Genomic DNA, 24,706 nt, shown 5'->3' with positions numbered 1-24,706 from the left:
ATATATATTTCACATGTTAGCTAGACATATCATAACTAAGTAAAAAAATACAATGTCAATGAGATAAGGGACATTCTTAGCAAGGAACTGAAGGTAAAATTGCAATTTTACTAAAACCATTAAGAGGCAGTCTTATGTACAACAGTACAACACAGCATTATGCAGTGTTTGGCTCATCTCTTTACAGTGAATTTTATACAGTATCTCTTATAGGGCAGTTCACTATCCCTATTTATGACACATTCATAATAATGATTAATATTTTTGTATTTTTGAGTGGCTAACTGTTGCTGAATCAGTAGGGCTTCTTACTATCAGATATAGGAAATTTGAATATGAGACATACTGTTGGTAAGAAGCAAACAATGCAAAAGTACTTATCTGTAAATGAAGTCCTTTTCTACACATTTTCTGATTGTTTTTTATTAAAATAAAGTCTAATGAAACAGTTAAGAAACCCCATGGATTTCACCAACAGGGCATTCTATTCACATCTCTTTGAAAGCAAAATAGGTATGGCATGCAAGCAGTTAGTAGTTTTGAAAAAATTAAAATCTTAAGCATTGGACAGAAATATTAATGAGAAAATAATTTTCTCTACCTCTCTCATAGGCTGGAGCCATTAGCCATAAACTTCCTTCCTTTTCCTCTGCTTATACGGAATTGGAAACTATTATGTATGCCCTTGGCGTGGGGGCATCGATCAAGGAACCGAAAGATAGGAAATTTATATATGAAGGAAGCACCGATTTCTCCTGTTTGCCTACCTTTGGAGTTATTATAGCTCAGAAACCTATAGTAGGTGGAAAATTATCAGAGATTCCTGGGCTTTCAATCAACTTGGAGAAGGTATGCGTAATAAGAAATCTTTATTTTGCTTTTTTTGGTTTCTTTAAATATGATTGATCTCTCTCACATTGTGTGTGTGTGTGTGCGCGCGCATGCACACAGGCATGTGTGTACACACGTATGTGTATTAATAAAACTGGGGCGCTTGATACAGGAATAAAGACTTTGCATATCTTTGGATTTTTCTTTAAGCATAAGAGAAGAGAGTTAGTTGAAGGGGCAAGCAAAAAGAATAAAAGAGCATTAAGGTCCCCTGGCTATGGCATAATGTTCTTAATTCTCTCTCTGCCGTTTACTTGCTGTTTGACCAAGGGTAAAGAACTTCGCTAAGATTCAGTTTCCATGTCTATAAAATGGGGGTGATAATTCTTATCTGATGATACCGGTGAAGGAGCAACCCAGGTCATGATCTGGGAAGAGGATTTGAGGCAGAGAGAACAAATGTGGAAGGCCCTGAGGCAGGTGCATGCTTGGCTTATTCTGGAAACAGGAAGGGGGCCAGTATAGCTGTGGGAGGAGCCAGAGGACAGTGGTAGGAGAAGAGGACCTTGTAGTCATTAGGATTTCAGCTTATCACGGTTTGTAGTGCTTTGAATGGAGGAGTGATAGGATCTGCCTGTGTTCACTTACAGGCTCATTTCTGCTACTCTGTAGATGATGTGGGAGCCCAGCAGAAGCAGAGAAACCTGTTAGGAGTCTCTTCTATAATTTATACAAAAGGCTGGATGTGAGGGAAAGGAAAAAGGAGACAAGGATGAAGGTTTTTATAACTTGGATGATATATGTGCATATATGTCTCTATACATTATTTATGAGACTGACGCGCTACCTACTGCGCTAATGAGGCACCTCATTATTTATAATTACATGTAATATATTTAATATGTGTAGTAATTACATATAACACATTGTGTATCATAAGATAGATATATGCAATTACTTTAAGGTGGGGATGATCAGGAGTTGGTTTTGGACGGACCTGAGTTTCTATGACTCATCCAAGTGGAGGTCTACAATGGGCAGTTGAATATATGAGTCTTGAATGTGGGGGAGAGGTGTTGCTGGGGTTATTAGACTTCGATTGATGTGTAAAGACACAAGACTAGATGAAATCGTGTAAGGTAGGAGTGTAAATAGAGAAGAGCCTTAGCTCAGGAACCCTCAAGTGTTGAGAGGGTGAAGACATGTGGAAGAATTAGCCGGAGAGACTGAAAAGGAATGACCGGTGAGGGATGAGGTCTGATGATGAGCTCAGGTGGATGTGGTATTTGAGAAGCAAAGCGAATAGATTGTTTCAGGAAGGAAGGAGTTGAACAACTGTGAGAAAGTTTTTGAGGTGGGGTAGGTTTCATTTCTTGCAGTAAGGTTCGGGTACTGAGCCCAGGGATAACTCTTGAATCATTCATAGAGCTATGAGCCCATTCCTTTGACTTTGATAATTAGAGGACCCATTTACTAGAAGGTCGATTAGCCCATTGCTGCTCTGAATCTGTGAAAACGGATTTTTTAAAAAAGATTTCATTTATTTGACAGATCACAAGTAGGCAGAGAGGAAGGCAGAGAGAGAGGGGGAAGCAGGCTTCCTGCTGAGCAGAGAGCTCGATGTGGGGCTCGATCCCAGGACCCTGAGATCATGACCTGAGCCGAAGGCAGAGGCTTAACCCGCTAACCCACCCAAGCACCCCCTGAAAACTGATTTTTATTTGAGCATCTGATGAAGTTGGGAAGGAGGCAAGAGATATATATACAAGTAGTTTGTTGTTTTAGTCCCTGTCCCATGGTCTTTGCTGCATCCGGTTCTGTTTGGATAATTGAAGTATAAACAATTAAATGTTTCAAATTTCTGCAAAATACTCCTTCTGAGTTGGAAGGAGTTGGAACAGTCATAAATGGTGTTCAGAATCTCTGGCAAGGAAGAATAGCTATCTTGAATCGAAACCCCCGTCTTCCCAGCTTCAAGCCTCCAGGCTTTGTGATACAGTGGACTGTCCCGCATTTGTCCCATTTATTCCCTTCTGGGTTTGGAGAAAGACACGAAATTAAAGCCATCCCATGCCAGTGGGTGTGGTCACTTGAACATGTTGATTGGGTTTTGTTTTTCCTGTCCTATTACTTTCCTACCTGTATTGATGTATTCTTGTTTCCATCCATTGAGGTTATGTGGCTATCAAGTTACATAGTGTCCTTGGTATCTACTAATAGATAATTTATAAGATGTATCTTATAGATAAACATATATCTATGGCTGTCTCTATAGAAATAGATAATTTATGAGATATTTCACCAAGGACATGTTGATATTGATAGTTTTTTACTTTGAACGTGGTTGTAAGGTTTACTTTTGTGTTTTACTGAGTCGTTTGTATGTGGTATGTGTGATTTGAAATTACTTTACTCGCATGGCCAGTTTGTTCATTTTTATTCAACAGATAGTTATTAAATACCCAGTATATTCCAGACACAGTGATAAGCACGAGAAATATAGTCTAGCTTAGTGTTTGTATTGGCAAACAATCCATAATTATCAGTCAACAAAGAGTCATGAATGCCAAAAAAGAACGCAAAGATACCTTTTCTGCTTCAAAAGATCTGACAGTCTTTAGATTGGGAGACTGATTAATTTTGCATCATATGCTTAAGAAGTAGAAGCGAAACTGAGACAGATAATTTGGGGGAAGTAATGACGTGAGTGTGTGGATGGTGAAATATCACTTGTGATTAGCTGTATTCGCAGCAGAACCTGTGAGACAGGAAAGTCGGCTCATAAACTTGTGTTTACTCTGCCATAGGTTCTCCACGGGGAGCAATACTTGGAGTTATATAAACCACTTCCCAGAGCAGGTGAGTTCATGATACACTGATTTCTTAATCATACCCTCATTTTATTTCCTGACTAACCTTCCAAACCGTTGTGTGAAGCGGGCACAGAATGACTTCAATAAATGGCTTAAATAAATCGTACGGCAAAGTGCGGATGTGCCTGTCAGCCGTTAGAGTAGATTGATGTGAAGGAGTAGCTGTTTTGGTGACCTTGAACTTTGTCCTGTTATGGTCTTTATTAATAAATTACTTCAGAGTACTGACAGTTTATCTCCGCTGATGTATGTGTTATTAGCAATGGAAAAAAGTCTTTTCTAGAAGTATGTGTATTCTAAACCTAGTAATTGTGTGTAATCCACTGTGATTCCTATGAATATAGTTTTTGATTCCTTTCTCAGGTGTTTATGTTGGTAGTGATTTTCATGAAGCAAACCCCATTAAAAGATGCAGACTGAATTTCTTGCAATTAACTTTTTCCTATTTTCTTTTACAGTAAATAAAATCACATCTGCCTTAGTAATGAATTTCTTTTTCTCAGTAGTATCTGACTAGTTCAGTTAAGCTGCTTTTCTCATTCTTCCACTGTAATTTGACCGATTTGGTTTGTTTCACTGCTCTAATGTCAGCATGTTGTCTAATTAAATACTGACCATATAAGATGGTATAATTAAAAAAATGTTTATCATTTCACATTATATAATGTAGAGGTCAGCAGGTAGCTGGACTTCTCCTTTAATGTTTCCCCAGATCTTTTTATTTTACTAAAAATGTGAGATTCTTACTGCTGCAAGCCGAAAAGCTTTATTGCAGTGTATTACAGCCCACGTTTTCTGTGAGGCAGTGTCCAGTGCACGACAGCCGCCGTCATCAAGTATCCACTGGTCACCTGCCATGTGCAAGGCATAGTTTTCAGTTTTAGATGAATTCTCTAGCCAGGCTACATCCTAAAACAGTCCGTTACTACATTGTATTCTTTTACTGTTATTTTATTTCATTTTGTTATTTTTTATTTTTTTTAGGAGGGGAGAAGGGCAGAGAGAGAGAGAGACTCTCAGGCAGGCTCCATGCCCAGCATGGAGCCTGACATGGGACTCGATCTCACGACCCTGAGATCATGGCTTGAGCCGAAATCAAGAGTGAGACACTTAACCCACTGAGCCATCCAGGTGCCCCTTCCTGTTATTTAAAATAAAATACGGATTCTGGATCCCAGCCAGGAAGGTTTTGTGTGCATGCGTGTGTCACGTGCGTGCAGTGAGGTGGCGGCCCTGGTGGCAGGGGCAGAGGCCAGAAGGGTCCCTCTGTGGTGCAGCCGGCCTAATATGGGTTCGCTTGGGAACTTGGGTGATGAGGAAAGCAGAAATGTGTGAGATAGATTTCTGCCTTTAGGGATTTCTGCCTAAGGGGTTTTAAGAGAGAGATGAAGGTATATACTGGAAAATGATTACAACAGGGGTGCCTGGCTCTGTTCGTTGAGCGTCCAGCTCTTGATTTCATCTCAGGTGTGATCTCAGGGTTCTGGGATCGAGCCCTGCATCAGTCTCTCAGCTCAACGGGGAGTCTCCTTGAGCTTCTCTTTCCCTCTCCCTCTGCTCTTTGCTTTCTCATTTGTGTGCTCTCTCTCAAAAGTAAATAAATCTTTGAAGAAATGATTATGACTGAATAGAGATACAAATAGGAAGGTGTGAAAAACATTTCTCTCAATTTCTTGTACCTTTCTAGTCTCAAGTGATATTTCTCATGAATTATTTTTCTTCAGTAGCTTCTGTACATTTTCTTTAGGCAAGTGTTAAGTTTACCTTAGTAAATTAGTAAATATGGATATTCAAAATCCGAGACACGAATGTTTTAGAACCTTTTTAAACTGTAGGAAACCATGGTACGACTGCTGTTCATGGTCTTCCCTTCAAACCTGGCGGGCGATGAGACATAGGGCCACAAGCGTCAGGACACTGAAGTGTCTCTGTGTCTCTCAGTGGCTCACTTGTTAGGCGTGGTGGTACTGTCAGAGGTCGAGTGACCCCCTCCTAGGGGTGAAAAAAAAAAGCATTACATTGAGTACGAGAAACCTAATAGAACTTTATTTTCTATGTAGTTCAGGATGTGCTGGTCTGTAGATTTTCTGGGTATTGAAAGTTTGATCTTTATTATGTTGCTACTTGTTGTTGCAAATGTAGCGACTTAGGTATTCTGTTTCCTTTTAACATTGAATTACTCAGCATTAAATTGAAAATTATTTCAACTTTATAGTTTTGCTGAACTTACAGTGTAAATTATGTTATGTTCTCTCCTATTTGAATGTAGTAAGTTGATGATCTTCAAGAGTCTATTTATTTATTTTGCTTTTCATTTTAGGAAACTTAAGATGTGAAGCAGTCATTGCTGATGTCCTAGATAAAGGATCCGGGCTAGTAGTTCTCGTGGATGGTAACTCACTTCTGGTTCTTTTCATAATATTGTTAGATTGATAGGTCTCATATGTAATGTAGTACCTCACCCTAGAAAGTGATGGGTAGGTTTGTGTTCATCTTCCAGTTTGTGAGAAAGCAAGATAAGCGTTCTAAAAATTTATAAGGTCTTAGAAAAGAAGCGAAGGTGGGGAGAAAGAGTGGGTTGGGGTAGGGGTGGGAAGACGGGAGTTTCCAACAAAGCGCAGAGCTGAGAGGTGTGGGTTGAATGTAGAGCATGGTGGGAACTCAACTCTCTGGTATATGAACTTGGCCAGAAGGAGCACACTGACAGCCATCAGTTGATAATTAGCCTATACTGTAAATATTCTTGTCTTTGTTAGCTCTTTGGAACTTGGAACGCACTTGACCTCTGAGTCATTTTCATAAATGGTAGTTAGGTTCCTAAGGTTGCACATTCAGGCCTGTTGAACTCAACTGGGACTTAAACGCTGGAGCCACATTTTCTTTGCAGTGGGGAGAAAAAAGGTTATGGTAGTTTAAATAAATGTTGAAATGCTAGTAATTAAACATCAGCTAAAGATACATCACTTAAAATCAAATTATTGTAAAGTTTAAGAAGGTAAGAAATAGATCTTTATTGTGAAAAAATTTGTAAATTATAGTGGAAGTTTAGTATTGTCTGATAGTTAGCATATAGGCTTCATTGTTTTTGTTCTAACTAGATAATAGGTTTTACTGTGTACACTGTTGAGGACCTTATCTTGTTTTTACTGAATCATATGCCGGGAACGTTTTTGATGCTCTTAAATATTTTGCTGCATTGTTTGTGTTAGCTCGTAGAGTTTCATCGTATGTCTGTTCTCTCTCTTTCTCATGGTCCTCCTTTTTCTGTTGTAGGTTTTTATGTTTTCTTATCATTCCTGAAGTTGGGTATCATTTGGCTTTAATTCTCCTTGTTTTCTTTGACTCTTCTCCCCGTCCTACCCAATATGTAACATACCACAAAACAGAAGTTCTGCTGTGACCTTAGCTTTCATGTTGACTTTTTTCTCTTGACCTACTCCATTGATTTAACTGCAGCTTGGTAATGGATAATAATGTATTAGAAGTTGTAGACAAAGTATATATGAAATGAGATATCCAGTTTCCTGTGTAATGAAGAGAAAAATCTTATTTTAAATACAAATTGCCATGACCTTCCTTGTTTTTTTGTTATAATTAGATTTTTTCTTAGTCTGCCATTCAGAGTCATATTTCTAGTTTCCTAGAGCTGGAGACACAAGACTGTATTCAAATTCTCACTGGGAAATTGTCAGTGGAAAGAAGGACAGTTGTCCTATATTCATTCATTACTTATTCACTGACTTGCTCAGTCATGTCATATATTCATTAATTTACTAATTTCATATTTACTAGGTACCTTTTCAGTCCCATGTACTATTGTGATTGCTGGGAATAGAATGGTGAGGAAAATGCCCATGATTCTGTCGTCCTGAAGCTTAGACCTTCATTCTCACAATTTCTTTTATATTCCAGACTCTTGTTGAGTCCTTTGGCAGAATGTGCAAATGTTTGAGAGTGTGGATACCTGCATTTCTTAGTGGGAATTTTGGAAGTGTTCTAGGTGGAGAGTGTTGAGAGATGATAGGCAGTTGGGGAGGTTTAAGAAGAGGTGAGAGAAACGGCTGTTTTATAATGAAGAGAGGATTTGTGAAGATGTCTTCACTCTGCCTTCCAGAGACTGGTAGTGAATGAATTAAAATCATGTTTTGTAAACCAAACTTGGGCATCTTAAATTACATGCCTTTCAGTAACTGGATTTTGTTTTTGGAAATTTTAAAGGAATAGCTGATCATATATTGTTTAACTAGTCTATGTCTTTTGAGAATAACTTTATTTTTTCTTTTATTTGCTTTTCAGTCTATTCTTACTTTGAGGAGGAGCTCATGTGTTACAATCAGTTCTCTATTTTTGTTGTTGGCTCTGGAGGCATTGGTGGAAAACGGACATCAGACAAAGCTAAGGTAGGCTCTGGCCTTATAAGCAAAATAAATGTGTATTTAAGTGTATTCATTTATATTGAATACACATATTACTATATGTGCAAACTACACATATTTTCATAGGTGTAATTTCGTAGAGTGTATCCTCAGTAATTCACACTTCTTTGGATCAGAGTGTGTTCCTTGGATTGGAAATACTGTTTATGTGTGTGTATTTTGAATGATAATATGTGTTATATATAGAAAAATCTGGTTGATGTAAGTATAATGTACCTGAGGTGATTATGGGAATATTTTTACTTTCTTATACAAATTTTGCAGCACCCAGAAGTCTTTAGAAAAACCCAATGCATGTATGTGATCTTTGTATAAAATAAAATCTTTATTCATTTAATGACTTAAGCACTTCTTTTATGTAAGACAGTTCTAGTACTCTTTAGTTCTCAGATTCTATCTAAAAACATTTTTTTCTAAAAATGTTTTATAACTTGGATTTGACACTCATTTAACCTGGGCAACTCTGATGTGTTTGAGGTTATAAGATTATACTATAATATTCTGGAGTAAATGAAGTGTACTTAAAGCAATATGGAGAAACTGCTTCTGGAACGATGGTGTGAGGAGTTCCCTAGACCCTCTCCCCAGTGAAACCATTGTGACTGGTAAAAATTAAAACAAACATTTGAAGTGTCTGGGAATTGTCTACAGGACATATAGCAAATGAAGAAATGTTTATTCAAGGAACTCTTTATCTTGATAAGAACGGTGAGAATCTATGGTGTTTGAGCCACAGCTCTGGCCTTTCTCCCTCATCCCCTGGCTCCCCACATGATGCAAGCTCCCCTCCAGGCGTGTGCAGCCAAAACACATGATCCCTCTGCCCCAGTTCCCAGAATAGGGCGATGCCTTCTTCCCAGGAGGAGGTTACTGGTTTTTCTTCCCCTGTCGCCACCCCCAGCTTATGTTGCTGAAGCTCCCTTTCAGGTCGAAGTAGTTCAGAGTTAGGCGATTCTTATCCTCTCCCCAGCTCCCACCTACAGGGTGGAAACTCTGCTCTACCTGTGGTAGGCTGAAAAGACTCAGGCCCCACTCCCTCTTGCCCCAGCTTGCTCATAGAGTGACGATTTGATGCTGGAAGAGGAAGGCTGGGAGACCACTAGCCACTGGCCCTGCCAACCCCACTTGTTGTAAAGTGAGGCTGTCACTTGGCAGTAAGTGGGCCAATCTCCTTGCCCCTCCCCTGACTGCAGTGGAGGAGCAGTTTTGCCCGGAGGTATGGCAGGCTGTCATGGTAAGAGATCGAAGAAATGCTTCCCAAGGAAACTGATTCATCATGGAACAGAGTATTTGGAAATTCAAAAGTAAGGGTGCCCACAGAAAACTAGGTTATGTTTGTGGTAAACATGTATCGGGCGGAGTCTGGCAGCTCCATGAGAGCAGGAAGCTAACAACTAGCCCAACTGGAAGTTTACTAGAGAGAACCATGGAGAGACCGCTAAGGAGAGCCCTCATGGGATCGTAACAAACCTCAAAGCTGGGCTTCAGAGGCTAGCCCTGTGAGGAGGCCTGACTTTAGAGCAGTTTGTGCCCCATGGCACTGTTGAAAATATTAGAGCCATCATCTGGCACTTAGTGGAGCTAACGGTTGGGTATGATCCTCAACGAGGGAGACAGTCACAGAGAGCCCCACTAACACTGCTCTCCTCCAGGGTGACTGCGTTCTTGCCCTAAGCTTCACCTCTCAGGAGCACCAGCAGAGGCTGCTCATGGTGGGGGGGGGGGGGGGGCGGAGACCTAGCCAGAACAGTCTAGTCAAGACACTACACAGATAAACAAGTTAACAGTGACTGCAAGCCTGCCGATGAGAAAGGAGGTCAGTGTCCGGAGTTGCCCTAACAAGTCATCTAAAATGTCCAGTCATCAGCAGAAAATTACAAGACATGCAAGAAATAGGAGCACATGATCCAGAGACAGGAAAATAAAACCAGAACAAAACGGTCCATAGAAACTGCCTTTGAGAGGTCTTCACAGACGAGGACTTCTAAGCAGCTATTCCAAATGTGTTCAGAGACCCAAAGGAGAGCATATTGAAGGAAATCATGTGCGATGCAGTGACTCCACCAAGAGAGAAAATCAAGAAAGAGAAATCAGGTAGTGGAAACAAAACAAGTCCCAGAGCTGAAAGTACGATGAAGGAAAGGAAGGATTTTCTAGAGTGCTCAACAGTAGATTTGAACTCTCAGAAGAAGGAACCAGAAAGTTTGAAGATCTATCTCTCTCTTTGTCCATCTGTCTACCTACCTACCTACCTACCTACATTAGTCTCAAGAATAAAAGGGAAGAAAGTGGAAGAAAAGAAAAAGAATGAAGAACTTCAGGGAAATGCAGGATACCTCCAGTACAGCAACGTGTGTGTAGTGGGAGTTCAAGTGGGAGAGGAGAGAGAGGAAGAAACTGGCAAAATGATGGAAGGAATACTTTGATGAAGAATGTTAATCCACACATCCAAGGATCACAGCTGACTGAGAGACCCGAACCCTTAGTAAAGTACATTTAAAGATGAAATCAATATAGGCGTGAGTTGTTTGTCTAATTCTTGTAGTTATTATCACCTTTTTCCCTGGGAAAACAGTCTTCACCTCTTTCTCCTTTCTGACCTAGAGAATGGATCCGGTTGTATAATTCCTTTCATTAAATAGAGTCATTTCAGGGAAATCACCACACAGATGAGGCTAGCAGTTAGGACATTTTAAATGTTATTTCCTGAGCAGGAAATATTTTTAAAAGCTTTTTTATCTAACTTGCCAATTTTATTACACTGAAGCAGGGTTGTTCATCAAATATACCCATTTGAGTAAAGAGAGTAACTCTTACTTTGTTAGTATTTAACATGTGATGTGTTTTGATTTCAGGTAGCTATAGCCGTGCCTAATAGACCTCCCGATGCCGTGCTTAGAGACACCACCTCTCTTAATCAGGTAAGATTGTATTTTCCCTGTTTGCTTTGTTGGCCAGGGCTTAAAGAGACTGCCTAGCCCAGAAGTGAAGAGTTTCATTAAGTCCTTGGCAAGCAGGATAAAAAGAACTAAAAGGCAAATTTTCATCACATTTTTCTCTTTCCGGAAAGAAAATCAAGCTGCATTGCTTGAAAACAGATCATTTTAAGCCAGTTTTAGTGGATAGGCAAAAATACAGCATTTTAGGAAGGGTGGCTGGCTTAATCTCTTTTGTTTGGCATGAATAATTCGTTTCCCGATGGAGGAGATAAAATCAGTAGACAGAGTCTGTGAGCATGTGAGGACTGATTTATGAAACAAAAGGTAACTGTAAAGATGAGAAATCCCACTTTGTTTGTGTGAGTCCCCAAAGAGTCTTCCTGGCAGTGGCCAGAAGACAAAGCATGCAGGTACAGAACAGAATACATCACACTCTGACGGTCCTCTGTGAGGGAGCATCAGTAAGGATGGCAAATTATTCATAAGTTTATGTGGTTTTTGATGCTAATTTTGATACGCTTGATACAAGAACTTCTGCAGGATTTATGTTTGCAGGCAAATAGAAATCTAATTTCATGAGCCAGAAAGAATTAAGATTGATATTTTTTTCTGCACTGTGGAATCAGGTGATGGAAAGGACACTTTTTTTTTCCTGAGATTAGTTTTTGCCTTTCGGTATTTTTCCCGTCCCTGTTTCTTATCAATTTCTTAAGAATGCACCCATATTTATGTTTAATTAAAGCCTCATAGTGAAATTAATTTTATTAAGGCACTAAAAGGACAGAAAAGGCTTGGTGGTTTCATGGTTCAGAAAACCCAACAGTGCTTCTTTATTATTCTTGGGTTACTGAAATTATAAAAGGAATCTGCTTTAGGTAAGAAAAGCGGAGTAGTTTCCAAGGCTTGAATTTCTATACACGGTAAGTCGAGAGTTTTTTGTTTTTGTTTTTGTTTTTGTTTTTGTTTTTTAGCCTCTTTCAGAGAAGTAGAACTTTTCGTTAGTGTTCAGCAGAGTTGACTCTTGCTGTGTGATGAAGGACAGTCTTTAAGTTAACGAATATTTTTTGTATAAATAATGGGCACCCATTCATTATTTGACAGCATTTTGTCTTCTGTGGTCATTTGAGAATACGATGAAAGCCACATTCTGTTTCTTCAAAAACCATTTTTCATAAAACTTTGCATAAACTTAAAGGGATTTAGGGCTGTTTTAAACCGAATTGGTGCCATTGGAGCCAGATCAAGTGGAAGAAATGGGATCGGTGGTCAAGGAGATGAAAGGACACTTGGATACTCAGGATGTAAATGTCGGAATAACTAGGGCACCTGTTGCAAGCAATGAATGATTGAACATGGGCTTTGAATTGGTGTGTAAGTGCTGTAGACATTCCGAGAAGGGATACTCATTAGGGAATGATGTTTGGAAGGTTCTGGTAGGAAAGCTGGCACTTAGCTGGGCTACCATGGTGTAGCTCTTCTCTCTGCACCAGAGATGTAGGGCTTGCAGTTTGGCTGGGCCGGGGATAAGTAACGAGAGCTAACTATAAGAGAGGAGGAGAGCGTGAGGCTGTACGAGGGGTGAGAATGGGAGTGACCACATGAGACAGTAGTGGGAGGTGGTTGTGGTTGGGCAGGTCGGGAAGGAGAAGTGGAAGTAAGGAAGAGATTATGTCATTATAGCTTCAACTCTGTGCTGGGTGTGTACATTAAATCAGTAATTTTTTGGTCACTAAGGAAACTGGCAATCGTATCTCTAGCTCTTCCCATATCACTTCTGGAACAGTCTCTTTATTGTGTCTTTGGGAGCATTTCTTCATCTTCAAAGTGGTATGACATTACCAGGTGTCCTTTGTAGCTTTTCATAATTATTAAGTAGCAAATGCATCCTTAGTAATCTAGAAAGATGAAGAATAAATAGATATTAGATGTCAGGCTTTACAGCCGGGGAGAATGAAAACAAATACCTATTTTCCCCAGATACATATTTTATACCACTATTCTAACATTACGCACTAGTATTATTAAATAAAGTTATTCTTGGGTATATTGGTTATACGGTGCATTAAATTATTTTTTATTAAATTACCAGGTGTATTATAAGTAGCACCTTTTTTGTTTGTTTTTTTATGATCCTGTGTGGGTATTCCTTCTTCCTTCACTCATGTAGCTGTTCTATGGTGGCCGGGCCAGGAGGTTGAAGGTCTTAGGTAAGTTTAGGTCTTCATGCTGACTTCTGCCTGGAGTGCCTCTAAACCCCACAAGGGCTCTTGCTTCATGTGATGGCTCATCACATGAGGGGCCTTTCTCTATAGCCCTCAAGGGAATCAACCTCTCTTCAGATTTCTGGCACTCTCTTCTGTGTAGCTTTCCCCTCTCCCTTGCAGTCACATTCCAGTTGCACAGTCTCCCAGAGCTCTGATCTTTTTCTCTTAACTTGTTGAGATTGTTTTGCTCTGCTTGGCTCTCCTTCTTTGCCCTACAGTCTGGAAAGTGTTGTCTAGCAAAGAGCTGTGATCTCTTGTTTGTGTCTCTTCTATCAAGACACAAGACAATCTATCAAGACATCGCTCTGCAATGTCGAAGAATAGTGCCTCCCTCCTCCATGTAAAATTTTTCTTTTTCCTAGTTTTTTTTTCTTTTTAAGATTTTATTTGTCAGAATGAGAGAGAGAGTGAGAGCGAGCGCAGGCAGAGGGAGAAGCAGGCTCCCTGTCAAGCAAGGAGCCAATGTGGGACTTGATCCCAGGACGCTGGGATCATGACCTGAGCCGAAGGCAGATGCTTAACCAACTGAGCCACCCAGGTGTCCCTCTTTTTCCTAGTTTTTGACAGTAGAAGGGATATTTTGTCATGGCCACAAGTGGAATTCATAAACTTTCTCTTTGGTACACACCTTTTTATATACCCTTTGTGCCTCATTTTCTTGCTTATTACTCTATGGTTTTCCAGTTTTTATCATTGTCTTTTGTTTTCTGCCTGTTTCCTGTATTACAGTTAAAGAGCCTCTTTTATTTTCTTGTTTCTCTTCTCCCTTATTCCCATTTTTTGAGCTGCATTAATTTTACTTTTTCAGAACATTTAACACGTATATAGTCTTCTTCTGCTGTTGTCCCCATCTTTGTTTTAGTCTTAGATTTGCAAATGATTGTATCATTCCTTTTGCTAAGTGTTGCCCTGTCACCTACCTGTGGATAAAGCTCCTGCTGTGGAACGTTCCCCAAGAAGGGCTCACGTGTATTGTGTTCCTTTGGTTCCTGTGTATTTAAAACTGTTTTTCTATACCTTAGATTCTTGAAGAACAACTTGGTTGGATATGAGGTCTTAAGGATATGAAGTCTTGAGTTTCTCAGAAATGGTGTTCCATTGTTACTTTGCTTTCATATGTGGCTTTTGACAATTTTGATGCCAGGCTAATTATCTTTCTCTAAGTTACTTGGTCTTTATCCTTGAAGCCCTTAGGATATTTTTCTTTATCTTTTTTTCTTTTTTTTTTTTTTGAGAGAGCAAGTGAGTGTGCAGGCAATGGGGGAGGGTGGAGGGAGAGAGAATCCCAAGCAGGCTCCACGCTCAGTGCATAGTCCGATGTAGTGCTCCATCTCATGACCCCGAGATCATGACCTAAAATCAAGAATTGGCTGCTCAACTGATGGAATTACCCAGGTGCTGCTACTTTTCTTTATCTTTAAAGCCTAATAGTTTAACTGTGCTGTGTCTCATTGTTGCCTATTCCTGGTCAATTTCCCCATGCCGCTGGGAGGTCTTTTGAATAGGTATATTTACATCTTCTTTTCTTTTCAGCAAGTTTTCTAGGATTATAATTTTAAATAGTAGTTCTCATTCATTATTTTGTTTTTCTTCTTTAATTACTTTAATTTTATGTGTGTTGGATCTTATTCTGTCTTCTTTTAGCCACTTGTCTCTGCCTTTTTTACTTCTCTCTTGGTCTCATTTCTATTCTCTTGTTTTTTTCCCTCCCTTTCTTTTATGCCCCTTATTAAATTTTGGTTTGAATATGTTTTCCTCAAGGCATCTTATAATTTTTTAAAAGATTTTATTTACTTGAGGCATGGTGGGGGTGGAGTCAGAGGGGGAGAGAGAGAATCTCAAGCAGACTCCCCACTGAGGGTGGAGGCCCATGTGGGCTCCCTGAGAGATCATGACCTGAGCCAAAATCAAAGAGACAGATTTTTAACTGACTGAGCCACCCAGGAGCCCGTACGCATCTTATAATTTAGTCTTCATTACTGATAGAATTCCCCCCTTCCTTTTCTTTCCTGAGTTTAATTCTGTTTTACTTCATTCCTTCATGTTTGTTGTCATTTGATATTCTTAGTTTTTGAGTTTTAGATTCATGGTGTTTGTTTCACATCCCCAAATGCTTGAATGTTGTGTTAGAGTTTTCTTCTGTTTTAGTAGTTGTTTTGTTTGGGGAAATTTCATTTATTGTAATGTTTTGGTTCTTACTACCTCTTTTAGTCTTATAGTAGCTTCCTACAGATGGAGGCTGCTTACCTGTTTGCAGTTTATGAGTAAGATGGGTAGTTTGTGATGGTTTATGAGATCATCTTGCTAAGGAATTCAGGATTGCCCACTTCTGTCATTGGTGGCAGAGTGTGTTTTCTTTGAGAGATGGCTTTTTGGAGTGGGACAGTGTCAGGAGCTGTTTTACTAATAAAATTTTTCTAGTTCTCTGTATCTTAAATTTCCTGTCTTGCTGCTTTTTCCCTACATTATCCAGTCTTGAAGGGGGACTTCGTTGTTTTATCCTCTTCTCCCCCAGAAATGTTGCCTTTCTGGACTGCCATTTGGAGGCCGATGCACTTCTGATTCTTTTCTTTGTAGTCAGTGCTCTCATCTTTCAGAATTCTCCTCAGTACCTTTTTTTTTCCTCAAGGGGGACTTTCTGGAAGTGATTTTTCTTTCTTTTCCTCTCCTCTCTTCCATACTGCTTCTGTGCTCCCCTGGTTGCCCCCACCGCTCTCTCTAGTAGCTTTGAGAGGATGCTCAGAGGGTGGCTCTGCTGGAAATTGGTGCTTATTTTTCTGCTTACAGCAATTTTAAGTTAGCAGAGTTCTCTGTCTTCAGTTACACTGTCTGTAGTCTTGGGATCTGTGCAGTTTTATTTGTTCTTCGTGGTGATCTGTATGCTTTTTTGGAGCATGTGTGGATTTGACAAGTACACATTTCTGAGCGTTTTGATTTAGCATTTAGTTTAGCTTCATGATACAATTTTTAAAAATAAAATTAAGAACTAATTTACTGGTATGTTGAGGATCCTCCCACTCACATATAATATACAAGTAAGGCAATTTATAGCTGTTTCTCTTAGTTGTGTGTGTATGTGTGTGTTTGTGAGTTTTAGTGATTTTTGTATCTAGACAGAGATGAAACATAAAACAAGATTGCAGCTTTCCTTCTGAAAGTTGAAATATGAGTGTCCAAATATTCAGAAAGTAAGCCTTGACGGTGTTCCTTATTATTTGGAAAACGGTTATTTGGCATTTATGATTGAATTTAGTAAAACATCCAGTCCCTTGACTTTAGTCATGTCTCATGATGGCTCTGTTCTATCTTTGCTTTCTCTGCCATCTATAGAAAGCAGTACTATCATTGAAATAATATGAAAATTTTCATATTCCTTTAATAGGATTTCTTTAGGAGAATTAGTTGTTATTCATTTATAGGAAGGATATCTGTGGGGTCAGAGTACTGGTACTAATCTTTTTTTTTTTTTTTAAACATTTTATTTATTTATTTGACAGAGAGATCACAAGTAGGCAGAGAGGCAGGCAGAGAGAGAGGGAAGCAGGCTCCCCACTGAGCAGAGAGCCTGATGCAGGGCTCGATTCCAGGACGCTGAGATCATAACCCGAGCCGAAGGCAGAGGCTTAACCCACTGAGCCACCCAGGCACCCCTGGTACTAATCTTAAAACTTGGTTGTCGTATCCTTGTACACAAACACTGCCGTAGGTGACTGATGTCAGCCTCCTGTGACCATCTCAGGTGACCTCAAGGAGAAATAAAGGAGAAATAAAAAGGAGGAACCAGAAAACCAGTTAAACTGAGACATGCAAGTAGTATTTTTAAACAGTCAGATATATAGAAACATCATGTATTAAGATGACCGCAGGGTCTTTCTCATATCTGCTTAGAAATCAGAAAACCTTAATTTTTACATTTGTAACAAATTATACCTTGTGACATGCAAGTATTCAGAGAAATGCTGGCAAGCACGTGTTCCTTCTCCCCCTTTTGTATATATGATCCCCTGTAGCTGACAAGCTTTGGGACAGTTCTTCAGAGCAATCTGAAAGACTTTTTCCCAGGGTAGAGTCCTCGGTAAGACAACAAATAAAGCATATACTCACCTACTTTGAGCCTGGCTTTCTTTCAACCCACATACTGTTGTTAATGTCTTTTAAAATAATAATAATAGCTCACATTTGTTGAGGTATAAATATTTATCAATGATAATGCTTTGTAAGAGGTGTATTACCTCTCAGTTTTTTAAATGAGGAAATGGAGGCTCAGGGTGTTTAAGGAAATGTGCCCATTAATGGCAGAGCTGGATCTGAACCCAGGTCTGTGCGGTGTCAAAACCCGTGGTCCATCATGTTTGACAGCTTGCTCTTCAGGCTCTGAAATGTATCTTTGTTTTCATTTCTATACAACACAGTCCTGCATATTTGCCTAATGTTTTGTTGTTTGCAAAATGCTTTTTTAAAATGATCACTTAATCTGCTAACATATTACACAGAATCTTGCAACTATACGATATCTTACACTACAATAATTGTTGATTTGTATTTAGTTATTTTTAGAAGGTCATATAAAGGGAACAATGTTGAGTCATTGAGAAAATGAATCATTTATAGAACTATTACATGGAGTGATAGAGAGGAGAAAGAGCTTATTAAAACCGTACAAAGCATATTTAAAAAGAAATGGCATTTCCCTATACCTTACGGAAAATGTTTTCTAGAAATGAAATGTATTAAAAAAGAATAATCAATAATTAAAAATAATAAGAATCTGGTAGTTAAGAAAGTCCTATATGCTGGCATGATGAGTCTTTGTGCAGCATTTCAGTAGTATTGAAAAGCCTGAGGTAGCAACTGATGGAAAAGGGCAGGCATACTGAGGCAGATCCCATAGAGATACTTGGAATACTTACTGTTGGCTGTTTGGTGAGTCTCTCCCCATCAGTACTGAAAAGTACTCTCTGGCTTGAACAATAAACAAGTTAAATGCTGGGAGCTATGGCACCTTTTTCCCTATTGTTTTCTGTATCTTTCTGCTCATCCTGCCTCATCAAAGTGAAAAAGTGAAAGGAAAATCTGGACTAAGCAGAAATTTCATCTCTCTGACAACCTTTCCATCTGTTTGCTTAAAGGCTGAGCTCATGCTTGGGATTTGGGGTACCAAGACGGTGAGAGTCGGTGGTCGTCTTTTTTTTTTTTTTTTTTTAAAGATTTTATCTATTTATTTGACAGAGAGAGATCACAAGTAGGCAGAGAGTCAGGCAGAGAGAGAGAGAAAGGAGGAAGCTAACTTCCCAGCTAGTACACAGCCCGATGCGGGGTTCGATCCCAGGATCGTGAGATCATAACCGGAGCCTAAGGCGGAGGCTTTAACCCACTGAGCCACCCAGGCGCCCCTCGGCGGTCGTCTTTGATATTTACGTGTCTAGTATTGGTTTACAGGCTTCAGTTCAAAGTACCCCATTAAGAAAGTTGGCCTAAATTTTGCTTGGTTAGAAGAGGCTGTAAATACATATCTTATCTTCATTGTGTTTTAATGAGAGTAAATTGATGGAATTGTTTCCGTGACTTGCTCCTGACCCAGATGTAGTTCGTTGCTCCCCTTTCCCATTATCTGGCAGGTTCCCTCCTCCCCAGCTGGTTTCAGTGGCAGGTGTTTCAAAATGTATTTGATTTATAGCTCCTCTTTCTATGTTAGAAATGTTATTTTTTAAATCAGAGCTTCAATTAGAATACGTTTCTTATATAATAACTGACCATATATCCTGCTTTTCTTTTCTTTTTTTTTTTTTTAATATTTTATTTATTTATTTGAGAGAGAGGCAGTGAGAGAGAGCATGAGCGAGGAGAAGGTCAGAGGAAGAAGCAGACTCCCCGCGGAGCGGGGAGCCCGATGTGGGACTCGATCCCGGGACTCCGGGATCATGACCCGAGCCGAAAGCAGTTGTCCAACCAACTGAGCCACCCAGGCGTCCCTATCCTGCTTTTCTTTTAATATGTTCTTAGAAACTAGTTACTGAGAATAGCTTGTTACTTTTATAATTTCTTCTCTGCAGGCTGCTTTGTACCGCCTCAGCGGCGACTGGAATCCCTTACACATTGATCCTAACTTCGCTGCTTTCGCAGGTGAGTTGCTCATGGTACATACCCATGAAAACCACTAGCTCCATCATCTGAGATACATTGCTACTTAGGAGAGCTAGTTTGAGTAATATTTTAAAAATAGGCCTCTCCTAACACATTTATGCCACACACCGGGAAGGGCAGGATGTAGTGTTCAGAGGAGGGTATGCTTGGAGTTTATAATTCGGATGGTGGAGGATGGAAGTGAGCTCAGGGTTTCAGTGGGATCATGTGGGTGCGTGTCTGAGTTACCCTGACAGGCAAGGACGTTGGAGGAGAGAGCGAGGGACTGAGAGGTGAGGGAAGGATCGTCTGGTACTGAAACCAGTGTGCAGGAGTTCAAGGTTACAGCCCCAGCTAAACAGAACAGTTATTTTTGTTCCCACCTCTCCAACATGCGTTCTTTTCTTGTTTCTTCTCAGTTTATTTCATAGTTTCACCCCGGAAGTATTTTTTACAAACTCTTTTCCACCTTGCTTAAAATAGATAGTATAATTCATCTGAGTGCTGTTTGAAATCCTGAATTAGCTATCCTTGGCTTTTAAACAGGAAATGTGCCTCTGTCTAACCAAATTCTCTTTTATTTAGGTTTTGACAAGCCCATATTACATGGATTATGTACATTTGGATTTTCTGCCAGGCATGTTTTAAAGCAGTTTGCAGATAATGATGTGTCGAGATTCAAGGCAATTAAGGTATATCTGTATTATTGTGTAATTTTTTAATTATTATTGTATAATTTGAACTTGAGTTCATTTTTTACTTTTAGAAAAGAAAAGGAGTTTTAGTGACTTTATTTAATATAGGTAGTGTACTGAAACTATATACGTTTCTTTTATTTCACTGACTTGGCAGTGAGCACGTGTTCCTATTGTAGCTGCAAATATCTCTCAACGCTTGCACTGTGAGGGATATCGTATGCAATTGTAATCTCAACAGCATACACATGTCAGCCTATATGCACTAATAGAAACTTGAGATTTATCTTAAAAAAATTTTTTTCACTGTTGTGTAATTTGCCCTAGCTTAATGAAGAATGTTAAGTGACTGTGTTAGAACTCTCATAAACGTACACCTATGTCAGCTTGATGGCTGCTTACTGATTTGCACATTTTCATCCTTTATAAATTACCAAAAAAACCCCTAGCTCTGCACATAGTATCTTTGCAGAGGTGTACGTCAAAAGGCAGGCACTGAAAACAAAGTTTAAGACAGTGTCAGGGAGCTCCAGAAGCTTTTATCGATTTGTGCTCCATGCAGCAGTGAAAATGCATTTTCTGATATGCTGCCTGTAAGAACACTGGTTATTTTCATGCTTTTCATTTTGTTATAACTACCTGTATGATTATGCAGTCCGATGTACACGGAACAAATACAGTGGTATAGAAAGTGAGGAGATAAGAAGTGGTGTTCATTTGTCCCGCACGCCCCCCAGATCTCACTCCCCAGGCTCATGGGGTACTACTGTGGACCCCATCCTTTACCTTGTTCTGGGGGTACCTGTATCATTCTCCTTCTCATGATGATGCTTCTGTTTCTTCGTCAAGATTAAAGACTATTTATGGACTCTTTATTTTGGAAGATAAACTAGCTTAATACAAACTGTATCCATTGTCTAATTTTAATTATACTTCTATTTGTGTTCCTTTATGAACTGAAATGTATTTAAACCTCTCTTTTCTTCCTTCTATGTTCTCTAACGTCCATCTGAATTTCTTTCCCCACAAACAGGAAGGTTTCATTCTGAAACACGTGTAACCCCTGAACTCATTTCTTTTCAAGGTTCGTTTCGCAAAACCAGTGTATCCAGGACAGACTCTACAAACTGAGATGTGGAAGGAAGGAAACAGAATCCATTTCCAAACCAAGGTATGAGTCATGCTGTTAGAGGTTCCTTGTTTTGTTACCAGCTTCCCCACCCCCTGGAACCTCGGTCTGTGCTCTAGCATTCTTTCCATGAGTGCTGTGGGTATGATGGAAAACCTAGAAGGCTTTTTTTTTTAATCAGTGGTAACTTTTAATTGAAAATAAGATGCCTATGTACCTACTTTTCTATTTTGTTTTACTTTCTTACTACGTTGGTGCCTGTATGTAGGAGTGGCACAGCTATTTGGAAAACCCAACCAATGCTGTCTTTTTGGCTCAACCAGTCAATCAAACTGTTGTCAAAATATAATCTTCAGAATATTAAAGGCATGACTCTCACATGGATGTAGAATGAAAATACGACAGAACTCTGTTTAATTGCTTAATGAGGGAACTGGCAAGATGATAAAGCTGGTTCACAAGAGAATTAGAGCAACAGTGTTTGCCTGGTCCAACAGGAGCTGCTCTCAAATAATCTTGCTGAGTTAGAGGCATAACTAATTAATGTCCTACAGAAAAAGTAAAATCATACCCTTTGTCCTTTCTGGACAGAAATCATGTGCATCTTGATCATAACAAAATCCAGAAATTAATACCTTTTGTCACAGAGGTTGGGCCTAATTAAGAGCAGGTGACAAGACAAAAAATAAGTATGCCTCCCTATAAAGAACTAGGTGATGTTTGGGTGAGGCTATTAGCGGTGTTCCAGTAAAATACTAAAAGGACAGGCAATCACCCCTTTTTTGGTAAGCTTTTTAAAGATAATTGTTGTTAACATGGTTGACCAGACTGGTACTTTTTTGGCCCATCATTCTGTACTTGTTAAAAATCAGATGATGTGTGTTGAGCAGTATAGACACCACCATGAATAATAATAGTAGCTATTAAATACTCCGAGCAGGCTATACCATTATTTCTAATATGCCCAAGAACTCTCCATCCACGAAAAGAAAATCTAAATACTTGCTCACGATCACACAGAAAGTGGTCAAACTGGGAGACACACCCAGGTCTTCCTGGCTTGAAGCCCCAGTCTCAGAGCCCTTGCTCTTCTTACTGTATCGCAGTTTCTTTTGTCAAGAAATAACTTTGCAGAACTCAGCACTCTGTGGCTGCCTTACTCCTCATGATTTCCTGCGGCTTGCAGTGTCCCCATTCCTGCTTAATTTGTGTATACCCTTCATTGCCCGGGGCCTCCTGTCTTCTCGGCTTCCTTTCAAGCTCTCCCTTGCCCTCAGAGGCAGCCCCTTATGGCTCACTCCCCTTTTCCTGCCCCCACAGACTCACAAATGGACTTTCTCTGAAATCCTCTTGTGGTTAATGTTTGTGCCACCTCTTCTGGAGCCTTCCTATTTTCTAATTATTTTGAGTAAGTTTTATTTTTTGAGTAAGGTAATGAAATCTATAAGCGGTAAGGTCCATGACCACATTACAGGTTTTTATTTTCCTAAGTTGCAGTAATGAACAGCATAGAAATAATCTCCATGGATACAGACTTAAAGGGCTGAGAAAGAATTTAATATCTAAATAGAATTCCTTCTTGCCATTTTGATAAATTCTAAGCATATCTTCCTATCATTTCTCTGTATTCACCTTTCCCTCCCAGTGATCAGAGGTATTCTTTTTTTTTTTTTTCAGCATAACAGTATTCATTGTTTTTGTACCACACCCAGTGCTCCATGCAGTCCGTGCCCTCTCTAATACCCACCACCTGGTTCCCCCAACCTCCCACCCCCCCACCTCTTCAAACCCTTCAGATTGTTTTTCCGAGTCCCTAGTCTCTCATTGTTCACCTCCCCTTCCAATTTCCCCAGAGGTATTCTTTCCTGTTTTATATGGGAATCCCTCTTCTTTCCTTCCTTCCCTCCTTCCTTCATGTTGTATTTTAAGAAACATTTTAAACTAATGTTCCAAAATGACATGCTTGGCTTGGTTACAGGAAAGTAATTTACTAAAGTGTATTTTGTTCATAAATTGGCTCTTTCCATGCTTTGCACTGTATATAATTAGAGATAAAATGAACAAATTGTTTGAAAGATCTTTCTTCTGAAGTACGATGGCAAGTGGTCAAGGGAGAATGATTTCAGTTGTTAAAAATCCGTTTTCATAAATGCTTCCTTAATTTTTAGACCCAGTCCTGCCCATTGGTAGCAACACCATAATTTTATGAAAGAGGAGCCATTGGAATAATTTTAGATGAAGGATTAGGGATTCGAATTTGAGTTCCTTTCATGAGTGTTTTGATGAAAGTCTATTTAAGCATTTAGTTTATGCTGTGTACCCTTCCTATTTGAAATAAGAGCTAGAGTTATTGCTTAAAAAGGATCACTGTGGTCTCTTCCAGCGGATTTTATTCTCTCTGAATAGAACAAATGCACTTCGAGCATCACTGTGTCATGTGGGTACTATGCCATGCATTGTACTACTTATTAGAATTCAACACTCCTTGCCCTAGCTCCCCATGAGACACACTTAGGTTTAAAAAGTAATTTCCCCAAATACCAATGCCAAGGATCTGCCCCAGGCCATTTAAATTAGAATTTGGGAGATGGGACCTGGTCATAGGTATTTTTTAAAAGGGTGCCAGTGGATTCGACAGTTAGGGTTAATAACAGTTGTATTAAAACAGCAAGCCTTTGTGTTTGTTCATCTTGACATTTAATTTATAAACATGATTTAATTTGGATTCTTATTTTCTTATGATGATGATGAAAAATTGCCGTTTTCTTTTAAATGACTGTATACTGTTTTGTAACGATACTGTGTTTTCGTTGGAATCATCAGAGTGAATTGGTTTTTTTCCCTCTTACATCTCTTTTAAGGTCCAAGAAACCGGAGACATCGTCATTTCAAATGCATATGTGGATCTCTTGCCAAAATCTGATACTTCAGTGAAGACACCCTCTGAGGTGGGTTATAGAAACTGGTAGCCAAGTCATTTCCTGATTGATGAATTGCAGTTAAGATTACTTTTATTTTATTTTATTTTATTTATTTTTAAAGATTTTATTTATTTGACACGGAGAGACAGCGAGAGAGGGAACACAAGCAAGGGGGAGTGGGAGAGGGAGAAGCAGGCTTCCCGCTGAGTAGGGAGCCGGCTGCAGGGCTGGATCCCAGGATCGTGGGAGGATGGCCTGAGCCAAAGGCAGATGCTTAACAACTGAGCCATCCAGGTCTCTAAGATTACTTTTAGAATGTTCAGGCTGCTTTAGACAAGTAAGAGCTTTGAAAGATTTTTAATTCTTGAAGGACGTTAATCCAAAACTGCTTCAAGTAAAAGTAGTATTTGATAGTTTAGGAATTTCTTTAACTTTTTTTAAGGAAGATACTGAGGTGCCTCTCAAGAGAAAATAATTGATTTTTCTAGTTTTAGA

At 39.4% G+C, this 24,706-nt stretch overlaps 1 protein-coding gene across 1 annotated transcript in view; it reads left to right on the top strand.

The window, feature by feature from the left end:
* LOC111158891 (hydroxysteroid 17-beta dehydrogenase 4) overlaps nt 1-24,706 on the top strand; it is an 88,978-nt gene that overhangs the window by 48,319 nt on the left and 15,953 nt on the right. The window contains exons 13-21 of the mRNA XM_022521191.1: nt 613-849; nt 3,639-3,690; nt 6,025-6,096; nt 8,001-8,104; nt 10,996-11,061; nt 19,397-19,466; nt 20,052-20,158; nt 21,246-21,332; nt 24,152-24,238. Of these exons, the coding sequence (XP_022376899.1) occupies nt 613-849; nt 3,639-3,690; nt 6,025-6,096; nt 8,001-8,104; nt 10,996-11,061; nt 19,397-19,466; nt 20,052-20,158; nt 21,246-21,332; nt 24,152-24,238 (882 nt within the window). The remainder of the gene's footprint in view (nt 1-612; nt 850-3,638; nt 3,691-6,024; nt 6,097-8,000; nt 8,105-10,995; nt 11,062-19,396; nt 19,467-20,051; nt 20,159-21,245; nt 21,333-24,151; nt 24,239-24,706) is intronic.

The sequence above is a fragment of the Enhydra lutris genome, unplaced genomic scaffold (genome assembly GCF_002288905.1).
Source record: "Enhydra lutris kenyoni isolate GAN:26980312 unplaced genomic scaffold, ASM228890v2 scaffoldscaffold64, whole genome shotgun sequence".
NCBI lineage: Eukaryota > Metazoa > Chordata > Mammalia > Carnivora > Mustelidae > Enhydra > Enhydra lutris.
The sequence above is the reverse complement of the archived record's forward strand: the minus strand, read 5'-3'. Positions and strand labels throughout refer to the sequence as shown.